Source organism: Pezoporus flaviventris, unplaced genomic scaffold (assembly GCF_033815535.1).
Source record: "Pezoporus flaviventris isolate CSIRO_AGI_PZ_B2104156 unplaced genomic scaffold, CSIRO_AGI_Pfla_v1 ptg000005l, whole genome shotgun sequence".
NCBI lineage: Eukaryota > Metazoa > Chordata > Aves > Psittaciformes > Psittacidae > Pezoporus > Pezoporus flaviventris.
In genome coordinates, this window is record NW_026892553.1 from 3,340,533 (window position 1) to 3,364,837 (window position 24,305).

The following is a 24,305-nucleotide window of genomic DNA, read 5'->3' on the forward strand; positions in this document are numbered from 1 at the left end:
CAGGACGCAGTGCAGGGATTCCAAGAGGAAACCTTGAGCAAATAGAGAGAAATACCTACTTGCCACCTGCATTCTGCTGTCCAAGATAGCTATTCTGAACCCTTTCAGCTCTTCAGGAGCAGAGAGCTAACTTAAAGAATTATTTTCTCCATGCTATTCCTCCATACATAACACAAGTATGTTTTATTTCTAATTCCTCTCACTGAGCTCACTCATCTGTTTCCACTTGCTTCCTTTAACAGACATTTTAGTCACATCCGTGCTACTGGAAGAATTTGGGCATGACTTACTGCAGCTTGTTGTTCATTAGGCTATTACTGCTATTAAGTCAGCATAAACCTTTAGGAGTTGTGCATTATCCTTGGTGCTGCCATCTCTCACTGCTCTGATGCCAAAACATTTGTTCCTATATACTTGCACAGCATTTTCCCCAGGTAATTATTAAAAAGCAACCACAATAAAACTTAGAGTGGAGGATTCCAGCCCCACTTGTGGAAAGCAGAGCCTGGCCAGTCTCACCTCCCACCATATCACTAGCACGACAAGCTTTATGATGGAAAAGGCTCAACCACAGCAGTTTGACAGGCTCTTAATATATTCAATTAACAATAAACCCACAGCACAGCTTCCTGAACCTGCCAGCCAGCTGAACTAAGACAACCAGCTGCATACTAAGATACATTCTGCCACTAACCTATCTAACCGTGCAAGACCTGAGGCCTGCTAGAATTGAAAGTAGACCCTAAATAGTCAGGAGTGACGGACTTTGACCAAAAGTGTACCCCACTAGAGAGCTCACCTCTATGACAGAACTTGTTCAAACCTTTGCCAAAAAGCTGTGGACATCATATCGTCAGTCTGCTCTGTTACTCAACATGCAATACTTGCAGTAGCAGACAGATGAATTAATTTAGATAACAGAAACAGTAGCATATAACCATAACAGAAAGAGCTGAAACCACAAAGGACTGCAGTTTCTCTATGGCACAGCAGTATTTTTTTAAGTGTCCAGTCCCTTTTCAGCAGTATTTTTAGGGGAATAGCAGTTGGCCAGATACAGACATGGATAATCAGTGGCAGAGAGAGTAAAGAAAACCCTGCCCCTGACAGTCAGCATCTACACTTTAAGCTGCAGAAGAAACAGCTGCCTTGCTGCTCATTAGAGAAGGGATTTGCCAAACACACTCCCTGATGCTCTGTTATGCAAGGTAGTACTATATGTATTCTCTCTTTTAACAGAGATGCAGTCTAAAAGCATTCGTATTTAGCTCTCCCATCCCCCTAAATCTTCTCCACAAAGGACACTGTCATCACCAAAGCTCTGCAGCAAGGATGTTGCAGACATCCTTTAAACCCCCAAAGAAAGGGAAAGGGAAGCAGTAAAGCTCTCTGAAGAGCTCTTTGGTGGAACAAGCAGAATTATGAGCAGCAGGAGAAATATGAGTAATTAAGACAACAGTATATCTATATCTTACAGCTGACAGAGTGAAGCTGCAAGTTAGCTCTGGGCAAGATGTTAGCAGAGGAAAGAACTGAGCAGGCTGTTTCTAACGTTACTGTTGAAAAGCCAGCCTGGAAAAGGGCTAAAGGGACAATTTCATTAAAAAGAAGGAAGTTGGTTGGATTAAGACAGCAGTTAGATGCAGACTTGTAACATTAAAGGAACAGGTCAACAGCTATCTGTAACAAGACAAGCAATCATTTGGGGAGTCAACCAATGTGACACTTGCTGTTCTTAAAAGAAAGCACTCTTAAATTATCTATTGGTGGGTTATACAGAAAATTAGAGCTGCAGAATTGCACTGCAGCACAAACCAAAGCACTAGGGTGGATCGAGGCTGCAGAAAAGCAGGGGAGAGCAGGTCACAATGTTTTCCAACAAGCTTCCCAAAATAATGGCTCGTTTTAGGCAGTCACCATTCACCCAGAGTCGGCACTGTGGTCATGGCACAGCATTTGCTCCCGCCCGTGATGCAACCAGCATGTCCCCATGCCAGCTCCGGTGCAAGGACCCAAGTTGACAGGGCTGTAACCACTGCACAAAGGGGCCGGACCCACTCCCATGCCACAGCTCCTCTGACAAGTGCATAAACTCGATTCCACTCCTTCCTCCAGTCCCAGCACTCGGCATGCTCCAGCGATTCCCCAGCTGGCAGGACGGCCCTTTGTGGCTACAGCAGCATGGTTTATAGCAGCCCCGAGGCTGTGTTTTCCATCTAGTATATATAAGTGAATTAGTGGAAAATTTGAGCTTACACAAATCACAGCGCCAGCACACGGTTTGTCATGGCCAGGCAGCCTGTTCTCAGGGCTGGAGCAGCAGTAATGAGGTGCAGTAAAGAAACTGAGGGCTGCATCCATGGTTCCTGTATTACAGCTGGGTTTAGAGCTGGGAAGGGAAGTGCTGTTAGACAAGGGGGGGGTAAAAAGACCAACAGCAGCTCCCATATCTACAAAGATCGAATGTATGGCCGGTGCAGTCACCTGGGGCTTGCAGCCGAAAAGGCTGATGCACGGATATTCGGAAAGGACAGCCTTCCTCCCTCGCCTCCCAGGCTCCATCTGTGTGAAGGAGGAGATGGGAAATACACAGAGTGCAATATTTGCACTGGAGAAATGGCAGAGGGGTTACTCCAAATTTACATTATTGTAAACAAGAGCAGCATTTGTCCAAATGATAAGAGCCTCAGCAAAGGCAGAGCCAGAGGGCACCAAATGAGGGTCACCAGCTGCAACTGCTGTTGCCACCCAAGAAGAGGAGCTACATGTCTGCAGCAGGATGGGGGACAGGGGAGGCTGGAAGTGCCAAAATCTCTCATTATAGTTTTCAAGTGATTGCCCCTTTATGCCTCCAGCAATATTCAGTACATCCAAGTTTCTAGACATGCTCTGGCCGAGTGCCCCAGCAGTTACTCATTCCTTTCTTTATTTGCACCTACAAGACCCAGCCCTTCTCAAGCATTTGTGTGTCCCTACCAACAGCAACAACACTCGTTTACATTAAAAATACACCTGGACTACATGTTTTACAGTGAAGTACAACATAGGTATTCCCTATCTCTTTCCTTTTCTACTTTCTCAGCCAGTGCTGCAGCGAGTGATGGATCATGTCATTCCTAAACACTCCATCACTTATTTGGTGTAGAAGGTCTCAATGTGAAGGGGTTTCTTGCTACAGACTATTTTCTGCCTCTTTCTCTACTATAAGGAAGCATGTATGCCTGTGCAATAAGCCTGCGGCACCCTTTCATATGCAATGTTGAGGAGAAGCCTGCCCTCCGCATATTTCAAATCACAAACTGTAATGGCTCCTTAAAATACACACTTATATTCAGCCCATAAATCAAAATAGATAGTCAAATCCTGCTTATAGATCTAAATCCTTCTTATACTCTTGTGTAGCTCCATTATGTACCTAAGGTGTCATACTGCCTATATATTTCTGCCTCCAGCTTCAGCCACATCCTAGCACTGATTAAGAGCACCAGAGTGTGTAGCCCTTAAAAATTCAAAAATTTCTCACTTTCCTGAGCAGTAAAATGCATCTAAAATTAGGAAAAATGGCCACCTGTCATTTTGTTGACTTGCCAATGAGTTTATTTACTCATTCATCCCACATAGCAATTGTTTCATGGAAATGCAAAAACATTTAATATTCCTCCGCAACACCAGGCAGTTACCTGTGTCTTGCCCCTGTGCCAAGCAAAGACAATCACAAGGCTGAAATGGCTCATCAGCTGCTTTTTGTATAAAGGTGAGCATCTTTACAATTCTTTGGGATATATATTGTTAGGAACTGAGCTCAGAATTCCATATTATTATCATGTTATAGACAGCATTCCTTTGATAAAAGGTCAAAGGTCAGGAAGACAAGAAAAATAAGGAAATAAAATCCCGCAACAGTCAGATCTTTAGCTGGCATAATTGGACACTGAAGTCCACGGAAATGTGTCCATTAGCAGGAGTGGGTGATCTGACCCATATGCTTACCACTTTCAAGTGTAAAGATTAAAACAACATGCCTAACAGCAGAAATGGGTTATCTTACATTTCAGAGAGGCTTGGGTTGCCTAAAATTCTGGAGAAATGTTCAGCCTGCCATCATAAAGACTTAAAGGCTGTTTACCCAAACTCCTCAATAGCTCCTTCTAAAAAAGGGCGATGAGCAACCACAGATTTTTAATGTAATCTGTTCATAGTTTTAGAACAATTTCCAGAATAGAACATTTTTTAAATGTCCTGAGCCTTTAGCATTCTCACTTTGATCATCTCCCATCACGTTATGGTTCAGAACAGAACGTGGTGGAGCCACACTAACGAATCTGCCACAAATGACATCAGAAAGCCAAGTGACCTGAAAAAAAAAAAAGTGCTCTATTTGAGCTCCATGCTTTTCTTGAACATTTTGGGGTTCATTTTTTTTATACATTTTAATTAATGTTTTACTTTCGCTGGATTTATTTTGCTTTCATGAAAGCTAGGAACTTGTTCTTAGAAAAAAAAAAAACCTCCTATTGAAAACAAAAGGAGTCTTATTTAACCAAGGCAAGACTGTAAGAGGTCCTCAGATAACAATAGCTAACAATTCTTCCTGGGGCTGAACAGTTTAAATACGAAACACTTTCTTAGGAGTTTAACTCTAAATAATAATTGTGGATTTTGTAGCCTGTGGAAGGGAGAGATTGGTCTTTGACAGAGTTTATATTACTAACCTGATGAGTGCAGACAGCTGCAAAAATGAAGTGATATCACTGATAAAAATATTCTTTCTACATTTAGGCAGGAGGAATTGCATATAGCAAAGGGCAAATCCCGCTGGCCTCCGTGCGTGTGAGCAGTCCTTACCTACGAAGACAGGGACAGACTGACATGGCACTACTATACAGACATAGTATATATTTACTTGTAATGTGTTGTAGCTCTTTGCATTACATTTCAAACATAGAGCTTGCATTCCTTTAATAAACTTGATCTACAAAGTAGCATTTATCGCCTTTTTAACACAAGCCATGGTGGAACTTGCAAATAACTTGGTGAAAAAGAAATGTTGTAATGATAGCCCGCCTTCCTCTTCTATCTGATGTAGAAATAGATAATTTCTAGCACTAAAAGTGATTAAATTTGGTTCATTTCCAACTTGTATTTTAACAATGCATTACCTCCTGAATTGCTGCATAAATATTAATAGGCAGCCTGATATGGAACTTTTGCCCGTAATGCCCTTGGAGAACCATAATCACGGCAAGTGGAGCAAAAGAGATGAGAGAGTGCACTGAAGATGGTGGCTCTATCCTCCAGCTTCACAGAGCTACCCTAGGTCAAGCACTTTTCATGCAGTATCACAGATGAGCAGTATCTCAAAGCCTACACTTTGTCTAGTAGAAGATGAAAATACTATAGACATTAATCTGCCTGATACTTATCTGAAATACAAAAAAAAAACCCATTCCACTGATAACAAGAGTAGCTACACTGATTTTTCTCCAAATTAGCCAGACTTAATTTTTGACATAGTCTACTTTCAGATTTCATCTGCAGATGTTTGTTACTCTGATCACCTCAAAAATGCCTGTATAGTATTTATCTACCTGAATTTCATCCCTCTGAAACAATCTCATTAAAAGTCATGATCTCTCTGGCTACCCTTTAAAAGAGGCCAAGTGCCTATAGATCCCCTGAAGTCATACTTGCCCTTCTTGAAAACTGGCCAATTATTTTGATCCCTAAATATGGGCTTTGGGGGCTGAAATTCAGGGCACCCTTTTGGAAAACCTTTTTGGGCAGCCTTTCTTGTCTGCTGTAAACCATGCTTCTGCTATCTGAGGAGCTGACACTATTGATTTTTGCCACTCCAATACAAGAACCTTCCTTGAAACTGTCAAGTTTACTGCCAGTCAAAATACTGGCAGTAATAAGTGCAAGGAGAAAATATTTCTGTTTTTAAACACCTCTTACACAGCTGTATTTTGGACACCGGTGGGCTATGCTAAGGGTTAAGTTAATTTAACTTTCACCAAGTTAGAAAGCTATGAAAGTTTAATCACAAATGAACTCCAGTGGGCAGTTTGGTAGCTCACAGACGAATGTTCTCATTTTTATTCTTTATAGGCAGTGCTCAAATCATCATAAACCATATTTAAGGAGGCAGAAATTTCATGAGGGGAGGGAGCTGCTTTATAAGATAGAATAAGAGAAAAAGGCAACTTACTGTTTTAAAATTTAAATCCAACAAAATTATCAGAAATGCTGCTGGAAACAGAACGTTAAGAATTCATTATTTTGTTTCAAAGTTAGTTTATCATAAATCTGCCCTCTGACACGTAATAACTAGTAACATTTCGAAGGTTATTTGATAGTAAGTTCAACAGTGTAGGTGACTGAACGTGTGAGCTGCATGATAATGAGTCCCAGGGGAAATCAGGCTTTAGGATGCAGGGTGAAGCATCCCTAGGCTTGTATTCAAATGGAAAAAACATATTCAAAAGTTTATTGTTTATCTCCTAAGAACATCAAATAATACACAGCCCTTTGAATCAAATGTATAAAGCAAGCCAGAGAACTATTTGCTGGGGGAAAAAAAGTCTGATTTGATCCAAATTCAGAAAAATTAATAGCTTGTACACTGAAATGCATTGAGCAATTCTGATACAGAAAGCAGAGGGTTGTATTTCAGTTTCTTCTTTTACAGAACTAAAAGGCACAGCAAGCCAATTTGCTCTTGCATCAGACTCTAGAAAGAGGAGCTAGAAAGCATTAAAACTAGTTGTTTTCAAATCCTCTGCATTTCAGTACAATAGAGCTCTTTAAGTGTGACAAACACAAATTGCGCTTCTCATCCTGAATTTCATTTCCAAAGTAGGTTGGCCGTAATCGATTAATTTGTAGTGTACAAACTAATTTAGAGCCAATAATGAGAGCAAAAGGTTTTATTTTTCAGCAGGGAGGTGTGGTACATGCAGCCCACTCCAACAGTATAATAGAGCCCCACCTCTCAGCTTGTTAAGCTCTTAAATAGCAAGTCGGATGCTGCACTTATCAAAGTCAAGGATAGTCTTGCCATGAGCTCTGCTGGAAAAGCATGCAAGGCAGAACTTTTTATATAAGCTCTCTGTACCACCAATGCCAAGGGCAGCAGCATTCCAAGCCCGTGACTACCCAGCCGCTGGCATCCCGCCACCCCACCATGGAGCAGAGACAGAGGGACAGGAACTGGGTCCCCTTCCTGCTCCTGCCTTCCCTGGGCACAGCCCATCTGCAGCTTCAGTACTGCTGCTCATCTCCAGCCTCCGTGTTTCTATACACGGAAAAGTTTGTGGAGGGGGCATTGCGTTTAAGGATTGTTGCTGAGGTTGGATATATCGAGTGCTGAATTTCCATCTTTGGAGAAACATCTGGGCTATTAAAATAGATCAAACGTGACTCATGCTGTTTAGGTGTAGAACCATTGCACACTAGCTGCCTTCTTTTAACATGGTTACGTAGACCTCTCTGTATCAAGAGGCTGTTATTTCCAAATGCATTTTGGACATCGAGAACAAAATTAGAATTTATTCTCAAGGTGTCTTTCAGTAACCAAAATCCATTTTCTGTACAGCTTTTGAAAATGTCCTCCTTTTTTAATTTGTTACTTAAATTATTACAGACTATAAACTTAAGCAGTGAAAAGTTACGCAGCATGTGTCTTACTGAACATCCCTCTATCGCTCCTAACTCAATATTACGAGGCCTTTTTTCAGAAATGCAGCTGGCAGAGGTTTACTGACACACCACAAATCCTAATTATCAATAAAACTCTAAGTTCTGTGTTGGCAAAAGTCAGAGATTGAAGCGCTCTTATCTTGACAACCTCTAAAATATCCAGTGAATGTTTCTTTATTCACTTACTGTATTAGTTTGTATTTCCAACGTGGCCATTTTCCATACCTTAACTTTAGGAAAACAACTGCGTTTAAATATGTACCAAAGGCAAAGACAAATGAAAACAAGCAAACAGGAAATAATGCTGTCTAAAATGCTTTTTGCTATTCTTAATCAGGAATTACTGCATAGAAGATGACTGAACCCAAAAGCTAACAGAATCTTGAAGAAAAAAATCTTTACAATAGATGGCAAACTTTCCAGATTCATTCCTCCTGTTGTTACGTTACCACTGTTCAGCTTCTGTTAGAGTTTACAAGCGTAAGAAGTACTGAGCAAATTAGAGCTACGTTAAAATAGAGAAGACATGGAAAATGGCCACAGAGCCATTCATACGAATACCAAACAAGAATGGACTAAAACAGATCGGTCTCTAACTTTTATTACTGTTCCAGAAAGAGTTGATCATGCACATTACTAGAAGAAGTTAGTTCTGCCCGGTGCTGTGACATTAAAGTGTGCATAAATCACTGCGCTCATTTTCCTATCAAGCATAAAGCTCCCGGCTGCCAGTTACCGGAGGTATTCGCAGATCCACACCGAGCAACTCTACTCGGGGTCCTTCCTCTGTGTGGTCTTTCAGAACTGTCGTTATCAGCTTTCTGTTTATTATTGTGCTCAGTTTAAAGGGAATTTGCCAAGTGATCCCTGGACTCCAATCTTTAGGCCTGTTGTCAGGACAAATTAATTTCTGTGGAAACCCACTGTGCCTCAGATACCATCTAGGAAATGTAGGATTAATGGAGTCCCTGTACAACAAGCTTTGTAGTGCGGCTGCTGGGGGAGGGGAGCCACTCTTGGAAGGGAGAAATAACAAAAATAAAGCCCCTGCACTTTGGGTCAGTTTGGGGCGACTTTACCATTTTTTATTACATCAGCTCACATCAATAATATTGAAAATACGGTCAAGTAACTGAATACAAACAGGCAACTTTTTAACCAAAAGAACAGCAAACGGAAACTCTGTATTGCCAAAGATGAAGGACCTGAGGTCTAATTCTCAATATTTTATATTTTATGTGTTCGAGCCAATCCTGTCAGTAGGTAAAAACAGGATATTAAAAGAAACAGTCTCCTGTGAATCTTAGTAGAAAATAATGAAACTCAATACGTGCCCTTTTGGAAAAGGGGTACTAAAGCTCGATTTCCTACAGGGCCGAGTCATTACTGTGTTAGCTGACATAGGACTCTTTCTTTGCAAAATACATACTATTGCATTGTTAAAAATGTTTAACTGCAACTGTTCTTGCAACAAGTATACTTAAAAAGATACTTTCCTGCCTAGGAAAAAGGAGGAATTATTTTTCTTAGTGATGATAAATTACAGCTGAACTTGGAGCTATAATGGGTAAAGCAATTTTTTCTCCCTTATGTTTTTCCTTTGTCCACAGTGTAGCAAGAGAAGAGAAGAGAGGAGAAGAGAGGAGAAGAGAAGAAAGGAGCATTCCAATACATTTTTATCAATCCTTTCTCATTTTCAAGGGGATGACCCTGCCCATGGTGAGGTATACAGGGTATATATTATCTTACAAACAATACCTTACAAAGTGGGAGTTTTTACTCTTATTCTTTTCTCTCCAAAAATAGATCAGTTGATAATCTACAGGATAAAGATAGTAGACATACAGGTCCACATTCTGTATTGTATTCCATCTTGTGATTCCCCTGTGGAATCAGTGATCTGTAAATCAGCCCTGAAGTTAGCCTAAAGTGGCATTAAAACATCCAGTGGATCATAAAAAAGCAAATAAAATACCATTCCTTTAAGGTGAAACGCCAAATTTGACTTCTAACATGATGTTGTTACCACACTACACTGTTAGTAGCAGTGCTAATTTTGCCACAGTGCATTTCTAATGCATTTCTCACAGCTTATAAGCTTGGCAGATGCAGATGCTGAAGCTGCAGCAGAAGGCTCCTTTAAGATGTGCCTCCAGTTTGCAAATACCTCAATGCACACTGCTTTTCCTTCAGAGGGCAAAACCAGGAGTGCTCCAAGAATACATGGGGTTTGTGTGAGACCATACTCTGTTTGGAATAGTGTTTATGAAGGTTCATTTGGGAAGATTATTTTATTAATCTAAAACTCACCTGCATATGAGAACTACTTTCTTTTCATTAAATATTGCAAATAACTGTATTCCTCCCTAAGTAAAACATTTAATCTTGAGAGACTTTTTATATACCAGTTTTTACTATTACAGAAATTTAATTAACTCCATAATTATGAACACAATTACCACTGAGCATTACATGTGATTTGATGGCGGCAGCTACATGGCACACACATACTTTCTGGTTTACGATTAAAAACTTACAGTAATAATAATGATAGGCAAAAAATCCCAAAGATCATTCTTATTCTTTGGGTTGCGCAAGCTGTTTTATGTATACAAACAATTATCAAATATGCTGTTCACATTTTGGCAATGAAGTGTTTAATTGCAGTAAGCGTGTTATTTGCAACCAGTGGGCGGGATTCCCAGCTGATAGAAAGTCACCCAAACTGTGAGAATTTACCTTAAGTGTCTGGCTGGCCCCATTAACTCATCCTATGACAAAGCCAAACCCACAGCAAAGGCAGTCAATGGAGTCCCAGTGATTTATGTATAGAGAGGAAAAAAGAAACTGAAAAAATAAAAGAAAGGGAAGAAAAAAAAAGGAAAGAGGAAAACTTATATGATGGAGGAAGAGAAACTCTATAAAGTCTTTTAGAACTTTACAAAGAGGCTCTGGGCAGGGGAAGGCTGCAGAGGACTGCCACAGCATGGCCCTGGAAGCCCTGCACACCAGGGACGATGACCGGGTGTTTCGGGGTGGAGCTGGCAGGTCAAGAGACAGGATGTATTCGGCTGTACCAAGGCGCTGCCTGGCAGGAACCATCACAAAACCCGGCTGCAGGTTGCTCTCACAGCAAGCAGGGGGGCTGCAGGCTGGAGCACTGCCAGGCTCAGCCCCAGAGCACTTCACTGCTTCGTTAGGAAGAGTTACAGCACAACCGCTTTCATGCTATGAGATGGAGTGCCAGGCTGGGGTCAGCAAGGGGTCTAAGGACATTACGTTTAGGGGGGTTTAGGACTGAGATAGCTAAAAGCAAAGTTTAGGAGTAGGAATAGCCCTGATATGGTTTTACTCAGGGAAACGGAGAGTTCAAGGTGGACTTTGGAGCTACCAGCACACACACAGCACTTGCAGGAATACCTCAGGTAATGGTCACCGTGCCAAAGTCACCATTCACTTGCTGCTGTCACACAGTCTGTGTCACAGGTGTCTGTTGACTCCTCATGATAATCTCTGTTCATGCTCCCATCGCATTCGGAACACTACATACTCTGCACATCAGAGGTCAGGCTTCGTTACTACACCACACCACAAAGGAGTCAAACTATCTTATAAGGGCTTAGATTATTTCAGACGTTATGCAAAGTAAATCTGATAATCACTCTTACAATCTTTTCATTAGACTACACAGATCTCCAGCCTAGCTCCCCAAAAATGCCCATTTATGTCAGCTGAAGGTCAGGCCCCACATACTCTTCTTAATCTTATAAGAACCCATCTCTGCTGACACAGTAATATCTACAGTGATCTCTACATTCACCTACTCTTGTTAGTGTAAGAGGGGTTTTCCCCACCTACAAGTAAGTTGCACAGGGTAAGACTCCTTCAACACAGCAACCAGGACTTTATCAAGAGATGTTTGTGGACTTTAAGCACACAAGACATCAACAGCCTTTTATTGTAATCACTCTCCAAGTAATTGAAAATCAGAATTACCCATTTGGCGCCTCTAAGTAAAAAGTGATCTGCAACCTACAAATCTGGATTCAAAACATGTTCACATGAAACATTCAAAATACAGAATGCAGTCACAGCTCAGCCCTTGGTGGATGCTAGTCACTACTGCAAAACTATTGCATGAGTTATTTTAAAAGGAAAAAGCGAAGGGTATGGTATGAAAGGGGTCAAAGCATTTCCAGATTTGCCAAGGGTGAGGTCTTACCAGCACTGTAAAATGCTTAAACTTTAATGGAAAACTATAAATGCAAATATATATAAAATGAACCATAAAATAGGCTTCTTATGGAAATTCATGTCTCATAACAAGAACAGTACAAATATTTCACAACATGTCAAACCCATTGTAATATGTACATTCATGCTTTCCTCATTTCTAGCACTATAACCACAGAAAAAGGTAACTTAATGACACTGGTAATGGGAGTTTTCCAATCTTGGGGTATGGAACCTCTGTCTCAAGAACCTGGCTAAACCTGGAATCCCAGTCAATAAATGAAAACAACAGGAGAAAAAGAGAAGACAGCATCAGAGGGCTCAAACCAGCAAGATCCCAACCCAGCAGCCCTTAGCCATAGCCATCCTTTAAAAACACACCAGATATATCACTGCAAAGGAAGCTGCCATGTGATTTGTTTTCTAAAACAACATCTCACTCTGCTGTGGAAGAAATTTATTCCTTATTCCTCTTTAATATTCATAGGGTATAGAGCCACATTAACAGCTAAGTTTTAATTTCAGAAACATTCTGACATTTACAAAGAACAGATTCCAGCCCTGGTTTCACACTAGGATTTTTTTTTTCCTATTATCACTGCTATTGCTGGTATTAGTATCACTGTGGAAGGGATTAAAAGGTCCTGGGCATCTCATTAAAATAGTCTAGATCTACTCCCCTCTTCACCATCACGATACATTCTGTTATGTTATAAACAGGAATAATCTTTCTGGAAATGGAATGTGAAGTATTCCTCTCTTCTTTCTGAAAGAGGTACTTTTAAAATTGTGTGTAAGGATTATTCTGAATATTTGAAGCAGAGGCAAGAATATTCACCATTAACGCTGAACTCTCCCCTGATCTCCTCATAAAATGTGCAAATAATGAAAGAGCACTAACAAGCCAAATCTAGAATTTTCAGGAAAGTCAAGGAGAGAGATCCCTCATGGAAGTCAACAGCATTAGTCCCTACATCTATTTTCAGGGGACCATTTGCTGAAGCACAGGCACACAAGACTTAGGATTTTACAGGAGGGGCTGGTTTGGCTGCAGTTTTGGGAAAATGCGTTCTTGGTTACTGAGATAGCCCATAAACTGCGTTATGTTTGTGCACCAGACCTCTTTTTCATATTCTTCAATAAGCAGATATTTAAAAGAGTCTGAGGCATAGATTAAATTGTTTCAAAAATCAGTTGTAGGCTGCCATAGAAGTTAACCAGTCTGACCTCGTGATTACAGACTAAACACTTCCTTGGGAAACAAAGTAGAGGAATATTTTATGTTTCAATGATTATTTGGGATAGTACTACCGCATTATAAAAAATGAGAAACCATGCAATATTTAAGGAAGTTTATCCATGGGTAATTGCAAAAAGCATTGAAACAGGACTCAAACAGAGGGTTGGGACATTGCAGTATTAAAATACATTAACAAAAGGCAGTACCCAGTACACAGCTCGCCCAAACGGTAGCAATCACTTTGAACTTCATGTAGCATTGCAAAAAGGAAAATCATATAACCTAGTTCCTACCCGATTACTGAGATGTTTTTACCTCTGGAACCTTAATATCAAGATACATGATGGCCAAGAAAGCAGTACTAAGATACGTTCTTATTCTAATGGCTAAAAAGCATCTTCCAAACTACCTTGGTAGTGATGCAAAAGAGTTACAAAATATACTTCTCCAGTTCCATATTCCCGAGGATGAAATGCAGATTTAATGCCCAAGTACTCATGTGCCTTGTGACCGCGTTATTTTCATTCTTACTAGTGCCAACAGCAGTGTAACCCCAGAGCTTTCAAATAAACGGTTGCATTAGTTTGGTCATGTAAATGTGTTACCCGGTAATTAAATCCGGTTTGTATTTTTAAAGTGCACACTAACTAATATTCCACACAGGGCCAAACTGTGTGGTATTTGCATCCACCATCTCTTGGTTCTGGGGAATCCAGAAATTCGTTTGCCAAAGGTAAAAATACTTGCACAAAATTCCTTCTAAATCTTTTGAAATGGTTTGTTCAAACTCTTGACGTAGCATTTTGCTCTAAACAAATTTCTAGACGACCCTGTGATTTTCCATCTCTGAAAATATACTGTTTCCCCTCCATGAAACCAGAACAGAGGGTCTGAGAGAAAGGAAATTATTAAGCATTCTAGTGGGTTTTTTCCAACAAAAACTAAGATAGAGGTCAATGAATAAGTATGTGCAGGCTGGAACTTAAATCCTCTGGGGTGACTGTAGGCTAATTAATAATTAATGCCAGAGACATGGTGTTTGAAATGCAGATGTGATAACTGGAGGCCTGGCAAAGCTGTTCAGAGGAAGCAGATTTGGATGCTATAGGGAATAGGCACTCCCTTGCCGGCTGGCTCTGAAAGCAGACCTGGGTGCAAAGCAGGGCCTATGGTTTAGATTATATTCCCCTCAGCTGTTAATTACCTGAACCTACTTTGAAGTTTTTCTCTTTTTATCCTCTGCATGAAAAGAGATTGGTTCAGCCAAGGGACTTGAAAAAATGATCAAATACATGGAGTAGAGGAGGGGAATAGAACTTCAGATATAAAAAAAGATAAGGAAGAAAAACACTCAGGGAAACATATAGGAACGTATTAGGAAGTGCACGAGCGTGGCTCGATGTTTCAAGCAAGTTGTGCCGCTCTAAGTTATTTCAGCCATTAAGTAAACCCCCTGTGCGTTCTATGAATAGATTGCTTAAAAGGAATCTCTCACGATATGTATATAGTTTACAGTAATTATTTGATGAAAGTACCATAGGTGGTTTCCTATGCTATTTTTACTTCAGTAAAGCCATTTAAACCTCCTTATGTTTGGGGCTATTTAATGAGGTGTGCAACATTAACAGAATCACCAATGAGCTGTTACTACAAGTATTCAGATTTTTGCAAAAAAAAAAATAAACACTTATTTTTTGCAAAGGGATGAGCTGGGCACAGCCTGGAAAGGAAAGGAGAGGGGGGCAGGTGCCTTCAACCTCCGGGGGGTGTAGGGGGAGAGCTCTGGGAGAACACACCATCCCCGCGGCAAACGGGGCACAGGCAGGGCTGGGAAGGCAGGGATGATAGGGAGCCAGGGGTGATGGGGGTGCCTACCGCACCCCATCAGCGGTCGGGAGGCGTTTGGGGGCCGCACAGCACTCCCAGCGAGCAGGGAAAGACCCCGTTACCAAAAGCAGTGGGATACCTCTTGAGAAAGTCTCCCCGAGGGTGCGGATCCTCCGCGGGTGCGGACCCCCCGCGGGTCTCAGCGGCGGGAGGGGCCACCGAAACCGCCTCACCCTTTCCGCTGTGCAGCGACAGATCGTTCCCTGTTCAAAGCGTCTCCAGAGTCTTTTTTTGACGCCCTTCCCCACTCGTTAGAGCCCGTCCGTTCAAAGGCTCCCCCGGCCAAACTTCCAGCAACTTCACTAAAACCCTTTGAAACAGGGGGAAGGGGGGGGGAAGATATAATTTTCTTTTTTTCTTTCCTTTTTTCCCTCTTTTCCCCTGGAGTACCGCGGGTGAAGCCATCTCTCCTGAGCTCAGGGCTGCCTGTGTTTAAAAATTAATTTGGAAATGCCTGTCTTCAAGGCGCAGGCGTCTCGCATTTGAGCCTATCACCTTGGCATCTCGGCACAGCTTCTCCTCCCGCTAATGCGGAAAACCTCCGCGCCCCACCTCACCTGAAACCAAATATTTGTACCCAATTTCTCTTTCCAAGCACCGTCTTTCCCCGTGACGTAAGGGGAACACGCAGCTGTACAGCAGCCCAGCGCACGGGTCTACACCTGCCTGGTGCTCCCACTCCTCGGTAGGGCAACTCGCAATGCGCCCCGGTATACCCCAGGCTGGTGTTGTTTACCTGCAGCTAAATAAAGCTCCGAGATGATGATTGATTATGGCTCTGTCCCGCCTCCATCTCCCCCAAAACGGGCGTGGGAAGCCCACGGGTGTTGGCGTCACGGGTGTGGGGTGGCCCCATGGGAGCCCCGCCCGTGAGGGTGAGGGGCTCTTCCTGCATCCAAACGGATTTCTATTAAATCCTGCTAATTTTCTAGGTGAAGGCTGTGAAGTGAATGTGAGGAAGCATTAAAAGGGAATTGAATTTGCATTCCTTATGCTACAGGCACATGTTTACATGACCTTTAAAACAGAATTAAAGCTGTATCATCAGCAGCTGTAGGCAATTCACATTACTAAGGCAATCAAATCAGAAGGCTAAACTAACTATAAAACATAAATTAAACTGATAGAGAATCATCCTAATTCACTAGGTTTACTTGCAATTTACTTATCCACTACTAGTAATTTCTAAACAGTTTGGAGGAGCAGCAAATAGGAGACACTTGAACGTGGCAATTCAAAAATGTGCTGTCCGAGGCGGGGAGCCGGCTCTCCCGGGGCGAGTGGGACCAGCGGCCCGGGCACGGTTCACCATCCCGCGGGTGCCCCGATGGGTCCGCGAAGGGCCTACAAAGTGGTACCTGCAACTCTTGCATCGCTAAACCCTCAATTCCACTGCGTTAGCTCAAGCCTCCCGGAGTCCCTGTGCTCTCTGGGAGACCCTGGGGCACGCTGTTTATATTCTAAACTATGAAATGTCCCAATGGCCAACAGAGCCTTCGTTGCACCGCTCCTTCCCGCCCTCCTCCATCCCCAAGAGGGACACCTTCCAATGCCTGAAGCATGATAAAAAAAGGACCAAAAATCGATACCGCCCGTGATTTCATCACAAGTTTGCGGAGTGCACGTCTTGGGCGGAACGGGGACCGGCACTGGGCAACCCCTGCCCCGGCGCGGCTCCCTCCCTACCCCCGAGCACCCTCGACTTGGAATTGTTTCTATTTATTCCTTACAGGCGGCTCAGCCGAGGGGCTGCCTCTCCCCCTTTTGATGGCGACTCTCACGAACGCGCTTTAATTTGTCCCGGGGACCGCGCTGGTGTATTTATTTATTGTCCGGCCCCCACACCTCCGGAGGGGAAAGCAAGGAGGGGAAGGGCCGGGAAAGGGGTTCTACAGCCTCCAGAGGCTTTTACCGGCCTGTGCCTTGATGCGGAGTAGGGGATGAGAAAAGGTACCAGGAGATGCCAGGGGACCTCGCACGCCGGGGGAGGAGCGGCTGAAGAGGGCTCAGCCCCTCAGCTTCTCTCTGCGGGGCCGGGTTACTGCTGGGGACCACAGTGGGGCCGCGGCATAGAAGGGAGCGGCGGGGCGGGGGGGGCCGCTCCAGCATCACCGGCCGCCCGAGGCGCGCCGGGCCCAGGCAGTGCCCGTCAGGGCCCTGGATCCGCGTCCCGGCCCCTCAAAGCTTCTGTGCTTCGCCCAAGCGCGGTTCATGAAGGAAACACCTTTTATCAGCACAGCCTGGCCTGAAAGTTCAGGGTTTATAACAGCTCTGACTGGCGCGACCTGGCTGAAACTGGGAGTAAACTTTCCAACAAGGCGTGACAATTTCTCCTGCGAGAAAACAAAGAGTTAGCAGTACCATCTACGTGTTTATAACGTGTGTTTATACGTGTGAACTTAGCAATGACGAAGAGCTTCAAAATGCAGGAGGCGTTTAGATCCCCCCTGCAGAAACGGGAGCATCCCTGGATGCTTTTGCATGCTGAATGTTAAAGCCGCGAAAACGTATGGTTGAAATAAATAAATAAAATTAAACAAAACAGCAACAGAAAGAAACGACCGCAGTGAAATTGCTCAGCAAGCTAACAAACAACAGCGCAGGTATTTGTCATCCAAGGAATGGAGCTATTCAGTGTCTCGTTGGCCAGCAGAGGTTAGATAACACGCCATTTAGTGCGTTTCCAAATCCAGCCGTTTAAATATGTCTGAGCAGAAATCTGTCCCTTCAGGAACCCTGTTTGGATTATTGCTAAAATACAGACAGAACGGCCTCTGGTTTGGGAGAATGGGGGGGGGGGAGCGGGATCCACGCCCAGGCCCGCCCGTGGGTGCCCGGCGGTGGGTGCCGGGGATGGTGCGGGTGGGTGAGGACCCCTCGCAAAAACCCACCCGGGATTTCGGGCCGGGGTGAAACGAGCGCGTCCTTATCATCACGCCCGTGTGAGCGGCGCGGGGAGGAAAGTGCCTACGTAAAAGGGAAGTAGCGCTCCGCGGTGTTGTGCGGTGCTATTAACTCCTGACGTGACCTTAAAAGCTGCCAAAAACCGCCCAGGGAAGGGACCCTGTGCCGGAGCCCCGCTCGCCAGCCACATTTCTCCATTAATCCCAACAAACCCCGACGCTTCCATACGTGGATTTAATAAACGGCAAGACCGGTCCCACGGTAAAAATACGCACTTTGGAGACACTTCCAGGAATATATATATATAACACTACGGGGTTTTTCCCCTCTCGACTGCAAATCAACCAAATGTTCAAGACAAGACCTGATGCAAACCAACACAGCTAAAAAATAACAGTGACCTGAACAGGACGTGGTAGAGCACAAATGAACGACATTTTTCTTTCTTTTTTCTCTTTTTTTTTTTTTTTTTCCTCAAGCAAGTACATTTTTCAAACATTAACAGTGTGGAAAATAATAATAATAATAATAATAATGGTAATCATAATAATAGGCGATTCGAGCAGGGGAGCGAGGAGCCTCCCCAGACGCTTTAGAAACCGCAGCAGTTAGAATACAAATGCCATTTACCTTGTGATTTCTCTGCCCGGCACTGGCTTTATTGTCCCTCCCTAGCCTTTCTCCGGGCGCAGGACCAGCCCCGCCGCAGCCACGCTCCCTCCGTGCCGGGCTTATTACTAACGGGCTGGTGGTGCTCAGAGAGATTGGGGGGTAGGAGAGGGGAGGGGGGGGGGGGGGCTGCATTCATTCTTACATTAGGACTATTTGAATTTGCAATCTGTCAGTCCATCTCCTGGCCGTGGCTCCCTTCCTCTCTCCCTGCACAGCGTTTACTCACGTTCAAGAGCAGCCAACAGAGACCAAAAAAGAAAAAAGGACTAATTGAGCTTGTGTCGGCATTGGCTAATTTCTGTTAATACCCTGCAAATTCCTCTTTTCCTAACCGTCCCCCATGCAGGCTGGGTTTTCACAGAGCATCTCCGGAGACCCAGGAGCTGCTCTCCCAGCCCTGCTCGCCGAGGTGATGGGTGCTGGGCTTCAGCGCCTCGATGCACACAATGCAACCCTTAACTCCTGCCTTCAGAACCGCTTAAATTGCCCTTTCCCAGCCCCCACCCCAGTTCTGATTGACTCTGGGTTTAAATTTGCACTTGTTCCCACCAAGCGCAATCTAACTCGTCCTGTCTCTAAAGTGAACTTGTGTTGAAGGTGAAGTTTTCAATATAGAGGTCATGACACCGAGCCACAGCTTACCGCTCCGAGCTTCATGCTGTATTAAACACAATCAAAACGAACCTCTTTTAGACTCCCTCTTTTTTTTTTTCCTTTCCCCTCCCGCAGATGAACAATGAGGGGAAAAAAAAAATACAATAAAATCAGCTCTGCCACGATAATAAACCCGTTCCTCTTGCTCTGGGCTCGCTCTCTCCTAGGTCCCCACCTATGGAGAAGAGCCTATAGAGCCGCTTAGGGACACAAACACATACACACATACACCCGCAACACACGCACCCCGCGTTTCAGTTATGGCTCTTAAAGGGGCATCTGTGGGTCTGCCTCCGGGAAAAGCCCCCGAGGTGCACCCACCCTCCGGCTCCACGCTTGGGGGCCGCTGCCCACGAAGGGGAAAGGACGCGGGGGAGCCCCGGACCCCTGGTCCCGCCTGTGCCTCCTCCGGGTAAGGGGGACCCGGCACAATCACGGCTCCTCCACTTCAAAGCGGGGGTTTTTCTCTATAGCGACTTCTAGCTGCCCCAAGACGGTAGGCTGCCTTCAGCCATTGTGCGATCTTTTCCATGCCAAAGATTTAGCAGAAAAAAAAAATAGATATTAAAGGGAGTTATTTGTCGCGGAAATGCGGGTCCCGCCGGTGCGGAGGTTCCCGGGGGCAGAGGGATGGAGCGCCCGGTCCAAACCAGAAACTTTTTCTTTTTCTTTTTTTTTTTTCCTTAAAAAAACCCAAACTTTAATGGATTTCAGTCTATGAAAAATAAGTTACAAATTCTTGCAACAGTAGCTTTGCATGTACTTATTTTTCTCCCATGTCCAGACGGGGTCGTCTATTGAATAAGGCTCTTTTATTCTGCATGGGGCAGGGGATTTGTGGCCATGGTCCCCCTTTTATTCCTCTCTCTATGGAAACCCAGATCATGGGGAGAAATATGCGAGGCTGAATAAAGAAAAGCAGCAGAAAGGACCGCTTGAGAGCGGCATCTGTTACACTTGGGAAGTTAGACTGACAGGAAAGAGCTAAAGAAACCCTCTCCAGCAGATTACTTAGAACAGCAAGAAGATTTAACTATATGCAGATAAAAACACTATAAAATACACCATACAGGCGGGATGAGAGGCTCCGCTCTCAGGAGCGGAGTGCCGCGGAGCCAGGCTCTGCCTTAGACACATTCGCAACTAATATTAAAATGGGACGTTCGGGGTTTTATTTCCCTGCTAAGAGACTCCGTCTTAATTAAACGGCGGATCCGAACATCTATTTTCACGGGCAATGGGATTTGAAAAATGCTTTCGGAAGTTAAAGTGCAAATTAATTTTAAATAATTTAGTTACATTTTTATACGGTGCGCATTTTTGATTTTTATGTTATTTTTTCTCTCCCACCCGCTCCGGTGATATTTATTTCGAGAAGCTTGTAAAGGCGGAGGGCGGGGGGGGTGTGTGTGGGGGGGAGAATGGAAAGAAAGGGGAAGAAAAAAAAGAAAGAGGGCTGCTGATATAACTCTTTCTGTGCCCTCCCGCCTTCCGCGGGCGCGGTGCTGGCTACGCCGCTCCGCTCCCAGCCCTCGCCGCGGAGCTCTCCCGGGGACATTTTCCACCTCCCGCCCCCAATCCCCCCTCCTCCCGCTCCTCTTCGCTTCCCCTCTCCCGGCAAACTTTACTCTTTCATTTATTTTCCAAGTTGCCCCCGGGGCTGCGGCAGGCGCGGAGCTGCCGCGGGTGCGCAGCGCAGCGGCGGCCCCGCCGCCTCCCCGATATATCGCGATCTGCCTCCAGCCACGCACCCCCTGCTCTTTGAGGGCCATCCCTGTCTTTGCCCCCTCTCGCACGCTGCGTCCTGCCCGAGCCCCGGCGAGAAATTATTGCGATTATTATTATTATAATGAGGAAAGCGACGCTACCCGGCTATAAAGGAATCAGAGAAGCGCTCACCTTATTTATATCTATTTTCTCATTTTCTTGAATTTTCTTCAGATCTGTCTTCTCAGAGAAACTAATGCCTTAATGACTTTCTGGTAGCTGCAAGCCTTCTTTTATTTCTGCTAAATATATGAAAATGTATGCAAATTTAAATCAAGCTTAACCTAGGAGCTCTTGCAATATATTTAATGGAATTTCAAACCAATAAGGGAACTCTGATGCAGTCTTCTGTAAGTGCAAATATAATTACGCAGCTAGGTTACCTCCAAAATTATGCAGGGAAAGGTCATTTTTTAGCTCGGGAGCGGGCCGGGGGTGCCAGGGCTCTGCCTCGCCCCGCCGCCGCGGAGGGTCCCGCTGCCGCCCCGGCGGGATTCCGCGAGTGCGGAACGGCGCTGGGGTTCTGCCCGCCGGGCCCGGGCGAGCCGGGGGGCACAGAGCTCCCCCCACCTACCCACCCCTCATCCCCCCTGGTGGGGCCTGGGGACCGCACGCGCTTCCCCCCCCCCCCCCTTTATTTTCCACTTTCTCTCTGTTTGTTTTGGGGGATTTTTAATGTAATTTCCACACACCCCCCCTTCCCCGCGGACCGCACTCCAGGCGCGCAGCGGCAGCGCACCGCGCCCGTGCGTTCCGTACTGCGAACTTTGAGGAGAGGCACCACCGGGGTTTACCGGAAAGAGCCTTTTGGGGCTGTTTTTATTATCTTTAGTGTGTGTGGGGGGGTTCCACCTAGTTTTTGCCTCTCCGACAGCACCTCGGAGCGCACAGCCCGGGGCAGGCGGGGGATGCGCGCAGCGGGGAGGTGGACGCGGGCACCGAGCACCGAACTGCGCAGCCCGCCCGGACCGATGGGCCAGGCAGGGCGGGGGCGGGGAAGCAGCGAGAGTCCCGGAGGCGCGGCTGAGGCCGGCACCGGCTGCGCAGGGGTGGTCCCGCGGGGCTGCCGCCGGGGCGCCGCCGTTTAACCTCTGCCGCGCGCTCCCCCTGCGCTAATCGCTCCCCATTTAAGCCGTGCCCCGCGTCCTCCCCTCCCTTCCCCGCCCGGCGCGGAGCGGAGCGCGGCGCGGAAGGAGTTAAGCGGAGGGGGCCGCCTCGCGCCCGGCCCCCGGTGCCGGCGGAGTGATTCACTTCCTGCCTCGGGCCCGCGCGGCCCCCGGGCGCCCTCGCCCCGCCCCTTCGCCGCCGCGGCCGGCCTCCCCGCCTCTCCCATTGGCCCGTGCGGCGAGGCCCCGCCGGCGGCGCGGCCCCATTGGGCGGCGCTGCTGCCAGTCGGCGGTCGGCCGCTGCCCGGGCCGCCGTGCCGGTGGATGTCAAAGGCTGAAGCGGCGGCGCCGCCACAGTATAACTCGTGGGGGCTGCGCGGCGGCCATGGCCACAGCCGCCTCCAACCCCTACAGCCTGCTCGGCTCCGGCTCGCTCGCCCATGCGGACGGCGCGGGCATGCAGCAGGGGAGCCCCTTCCGCAACCCGCAGAAGCTGCTGCAGAGCGAGTACCTGCAGGGCGTCCCGGGCAATGGGCACCCGCTGGGGCATCACTGGGTGACCAGCCTCAGCGACAGCGGGCCCTGGCCCTCGGCGCTGGCCGGCGGCCCGCTGGAGCAGCCCGACGTGAAGCCGGGCCGCGAGGACCTGCAGCTGGGCGCCATCATCCACCACCGCTCGCCCCACGTCTCCCACCACTCGCCCCACGCCAACCACCCCAGCGCCTGGGGCGCCAGCCCGGCCCACAGCGCCTCGCTGGCCCCCCCCGCAGCCGCTGCCGCCGCCGCCGCCGGGCAGCCCCTCAACGTGTACTCGCAGGCGGGCTTCGCGGTGGGAGGCATGCTGGAGCACGGCGGGCTGACCCCGCCGCCCGCCGCCGCGCAGGGCTTGCACCCGGGGCTGCGGGGCGAGGGCGGCGGGGATCACGGAGAGCTGGGCGGGCACCACTGCCAGGACCACTCGGACGAGGAGACGCCGACCTCGGATGAGCTGGAGCAGTTCGCCAAACAGTTCAAGCAGCGGCGCATCAAGCTGGGCTTCACCCAGGCCGACGTGGGGCTGGCCCTGGGGACCCTCTACGGGAACGTCTTCTCGCAGACCACCATCTGCCGCTTCGAGGCCCTGCAGCTCAGCTTCAAGAACATGTGCAAGCTGAAGCCGCTGCTGAACAAGTGGCTGGAGGAGGCCGACTCCTCCACCGGCAGCCCCACCAGCATCGACAAGATCGCGGCGCAGGGGAGGAAGAGGAAGAAGCGCACCTCCATCGAGGTGAGTGTCAAGGGCGTGCTGGAGACGCACTTTCTCAAGTGCCCCAAGCCGGCCGCCCAGGAGATCTCCTCGCTGGCAGACAGCCTGCAGCTGGAGAAAGAGGTGGTGCGGGTCTGGTTCTGCAACCGGCGGCAGAAGGAGAAGCGGATGACCCCGCCGGGCGAGCAGCCGCAGCACGACGTCTATTCCCACGGCGTGAAAACGGACACGGCCTGCCACGACCTCTGACCGGGGCTGTCCGGGCAGGCAGGACTGCGGGCAGCGCGGATTTTCCGCCGGGGCTTTAACTTATGGTTTCCGAGAGGCAGGAGACGCGGAGCGGGGGCTCCCCGCCCGCCGCCTGGGCAATATTTTTTCTCTCTCCGACCTTTCCGCTGATCAGTGCACGGTGTTTACTCGCAGACAAGGTTTGGTTTCGGTCACGACTAAGACGAACGGGGAAAGAAACAAAAACAAAACACACATAAAACGGGGAAAAAAAAAAAAAAGAAAAAAGAAAAAAAACTCATGGGAAAAAGGAAAAAAAAAAAAGAAAACCGACAGAAAAGGAAAGACAGATGTGTGCCTATGAATAACCTTCCAGCGCCTTGGTTATATCAGCTGTATTTCAGGTGAATCTGTTTTACAATAGACTAGTTTTGCATTTTTAAAGACTTATATAGCGTTTTTAAATGTCTGAGGTGTTTTACTACAAACTGTACACAATATTTGTGACCTAATTTGTATCGAATTGAGCAGGCAAAACGTTTCTCCCTTCCCCACGCACCGGCAATGTCACCCAGTGGGGACGGGGCAGGGCGGCTGCGGCCCTTCCCCCTCACCACCACCACCACCACCCCCCCCCCCCCGAGGAACGGGGTTCCCCTCCGCGCCCGCG

At 46.7% G+C, this 24,305-nt stretch overlaps 1 protein-coding gene and 1 long non-coding RNA gene across 4 annotated transcripts in view; one reads left to right on the top strand and one right to left on the bottom strand.

Annotated features, from left to right (window-relative positions):
* LOC133265315 (uncharacterized) overlaps positions 1-21,664 on the bottom strand; it is a 70,256-nt gene extending 48,592 nt beyond the window's left edge. For all 3 annotated transcript variants that reach the window (XR_009741921.1, XR_009741923.1, XR_009741922.1), the window contains exon 1: positions 21,188-21,664. This is a non-coding gene — a long non-coding RNA (uncharacterized LOC133265315). The remainder of the gene's footprint in view (positions 1-21,187) is intronic.
* A 777-nt stretch (positions 21,665-22,441) lies between these two features.
* On the top strand, positions 22,442-23,886 carry POU3F4 (POU class 3 homeobox 4). The gene has a single exon (XM_061445692.1). It carries the CDS (start codon positions 22,547-22,549, stop codon positions 23,654-23,656), a length of 1,110 nt encoding a protein of 369 aa, XP_061301676.1. The 5' UTR covers positions 22,442-22,546; the 3' UTR covers positions 23,657-23,886.
* The last annotated feature ends 419 nt before the right edge of the window (positions 23,887-24,305 follow it).

Coding starts and splice junctions, on each gene's coding strand:
- POU3F4 (XM_061445692.1), top strand. CDS start 22,547: ATGGCCACAGCCGCCTCCAACCCCTACAGCCTGCTCGGCTCCGGCTCG.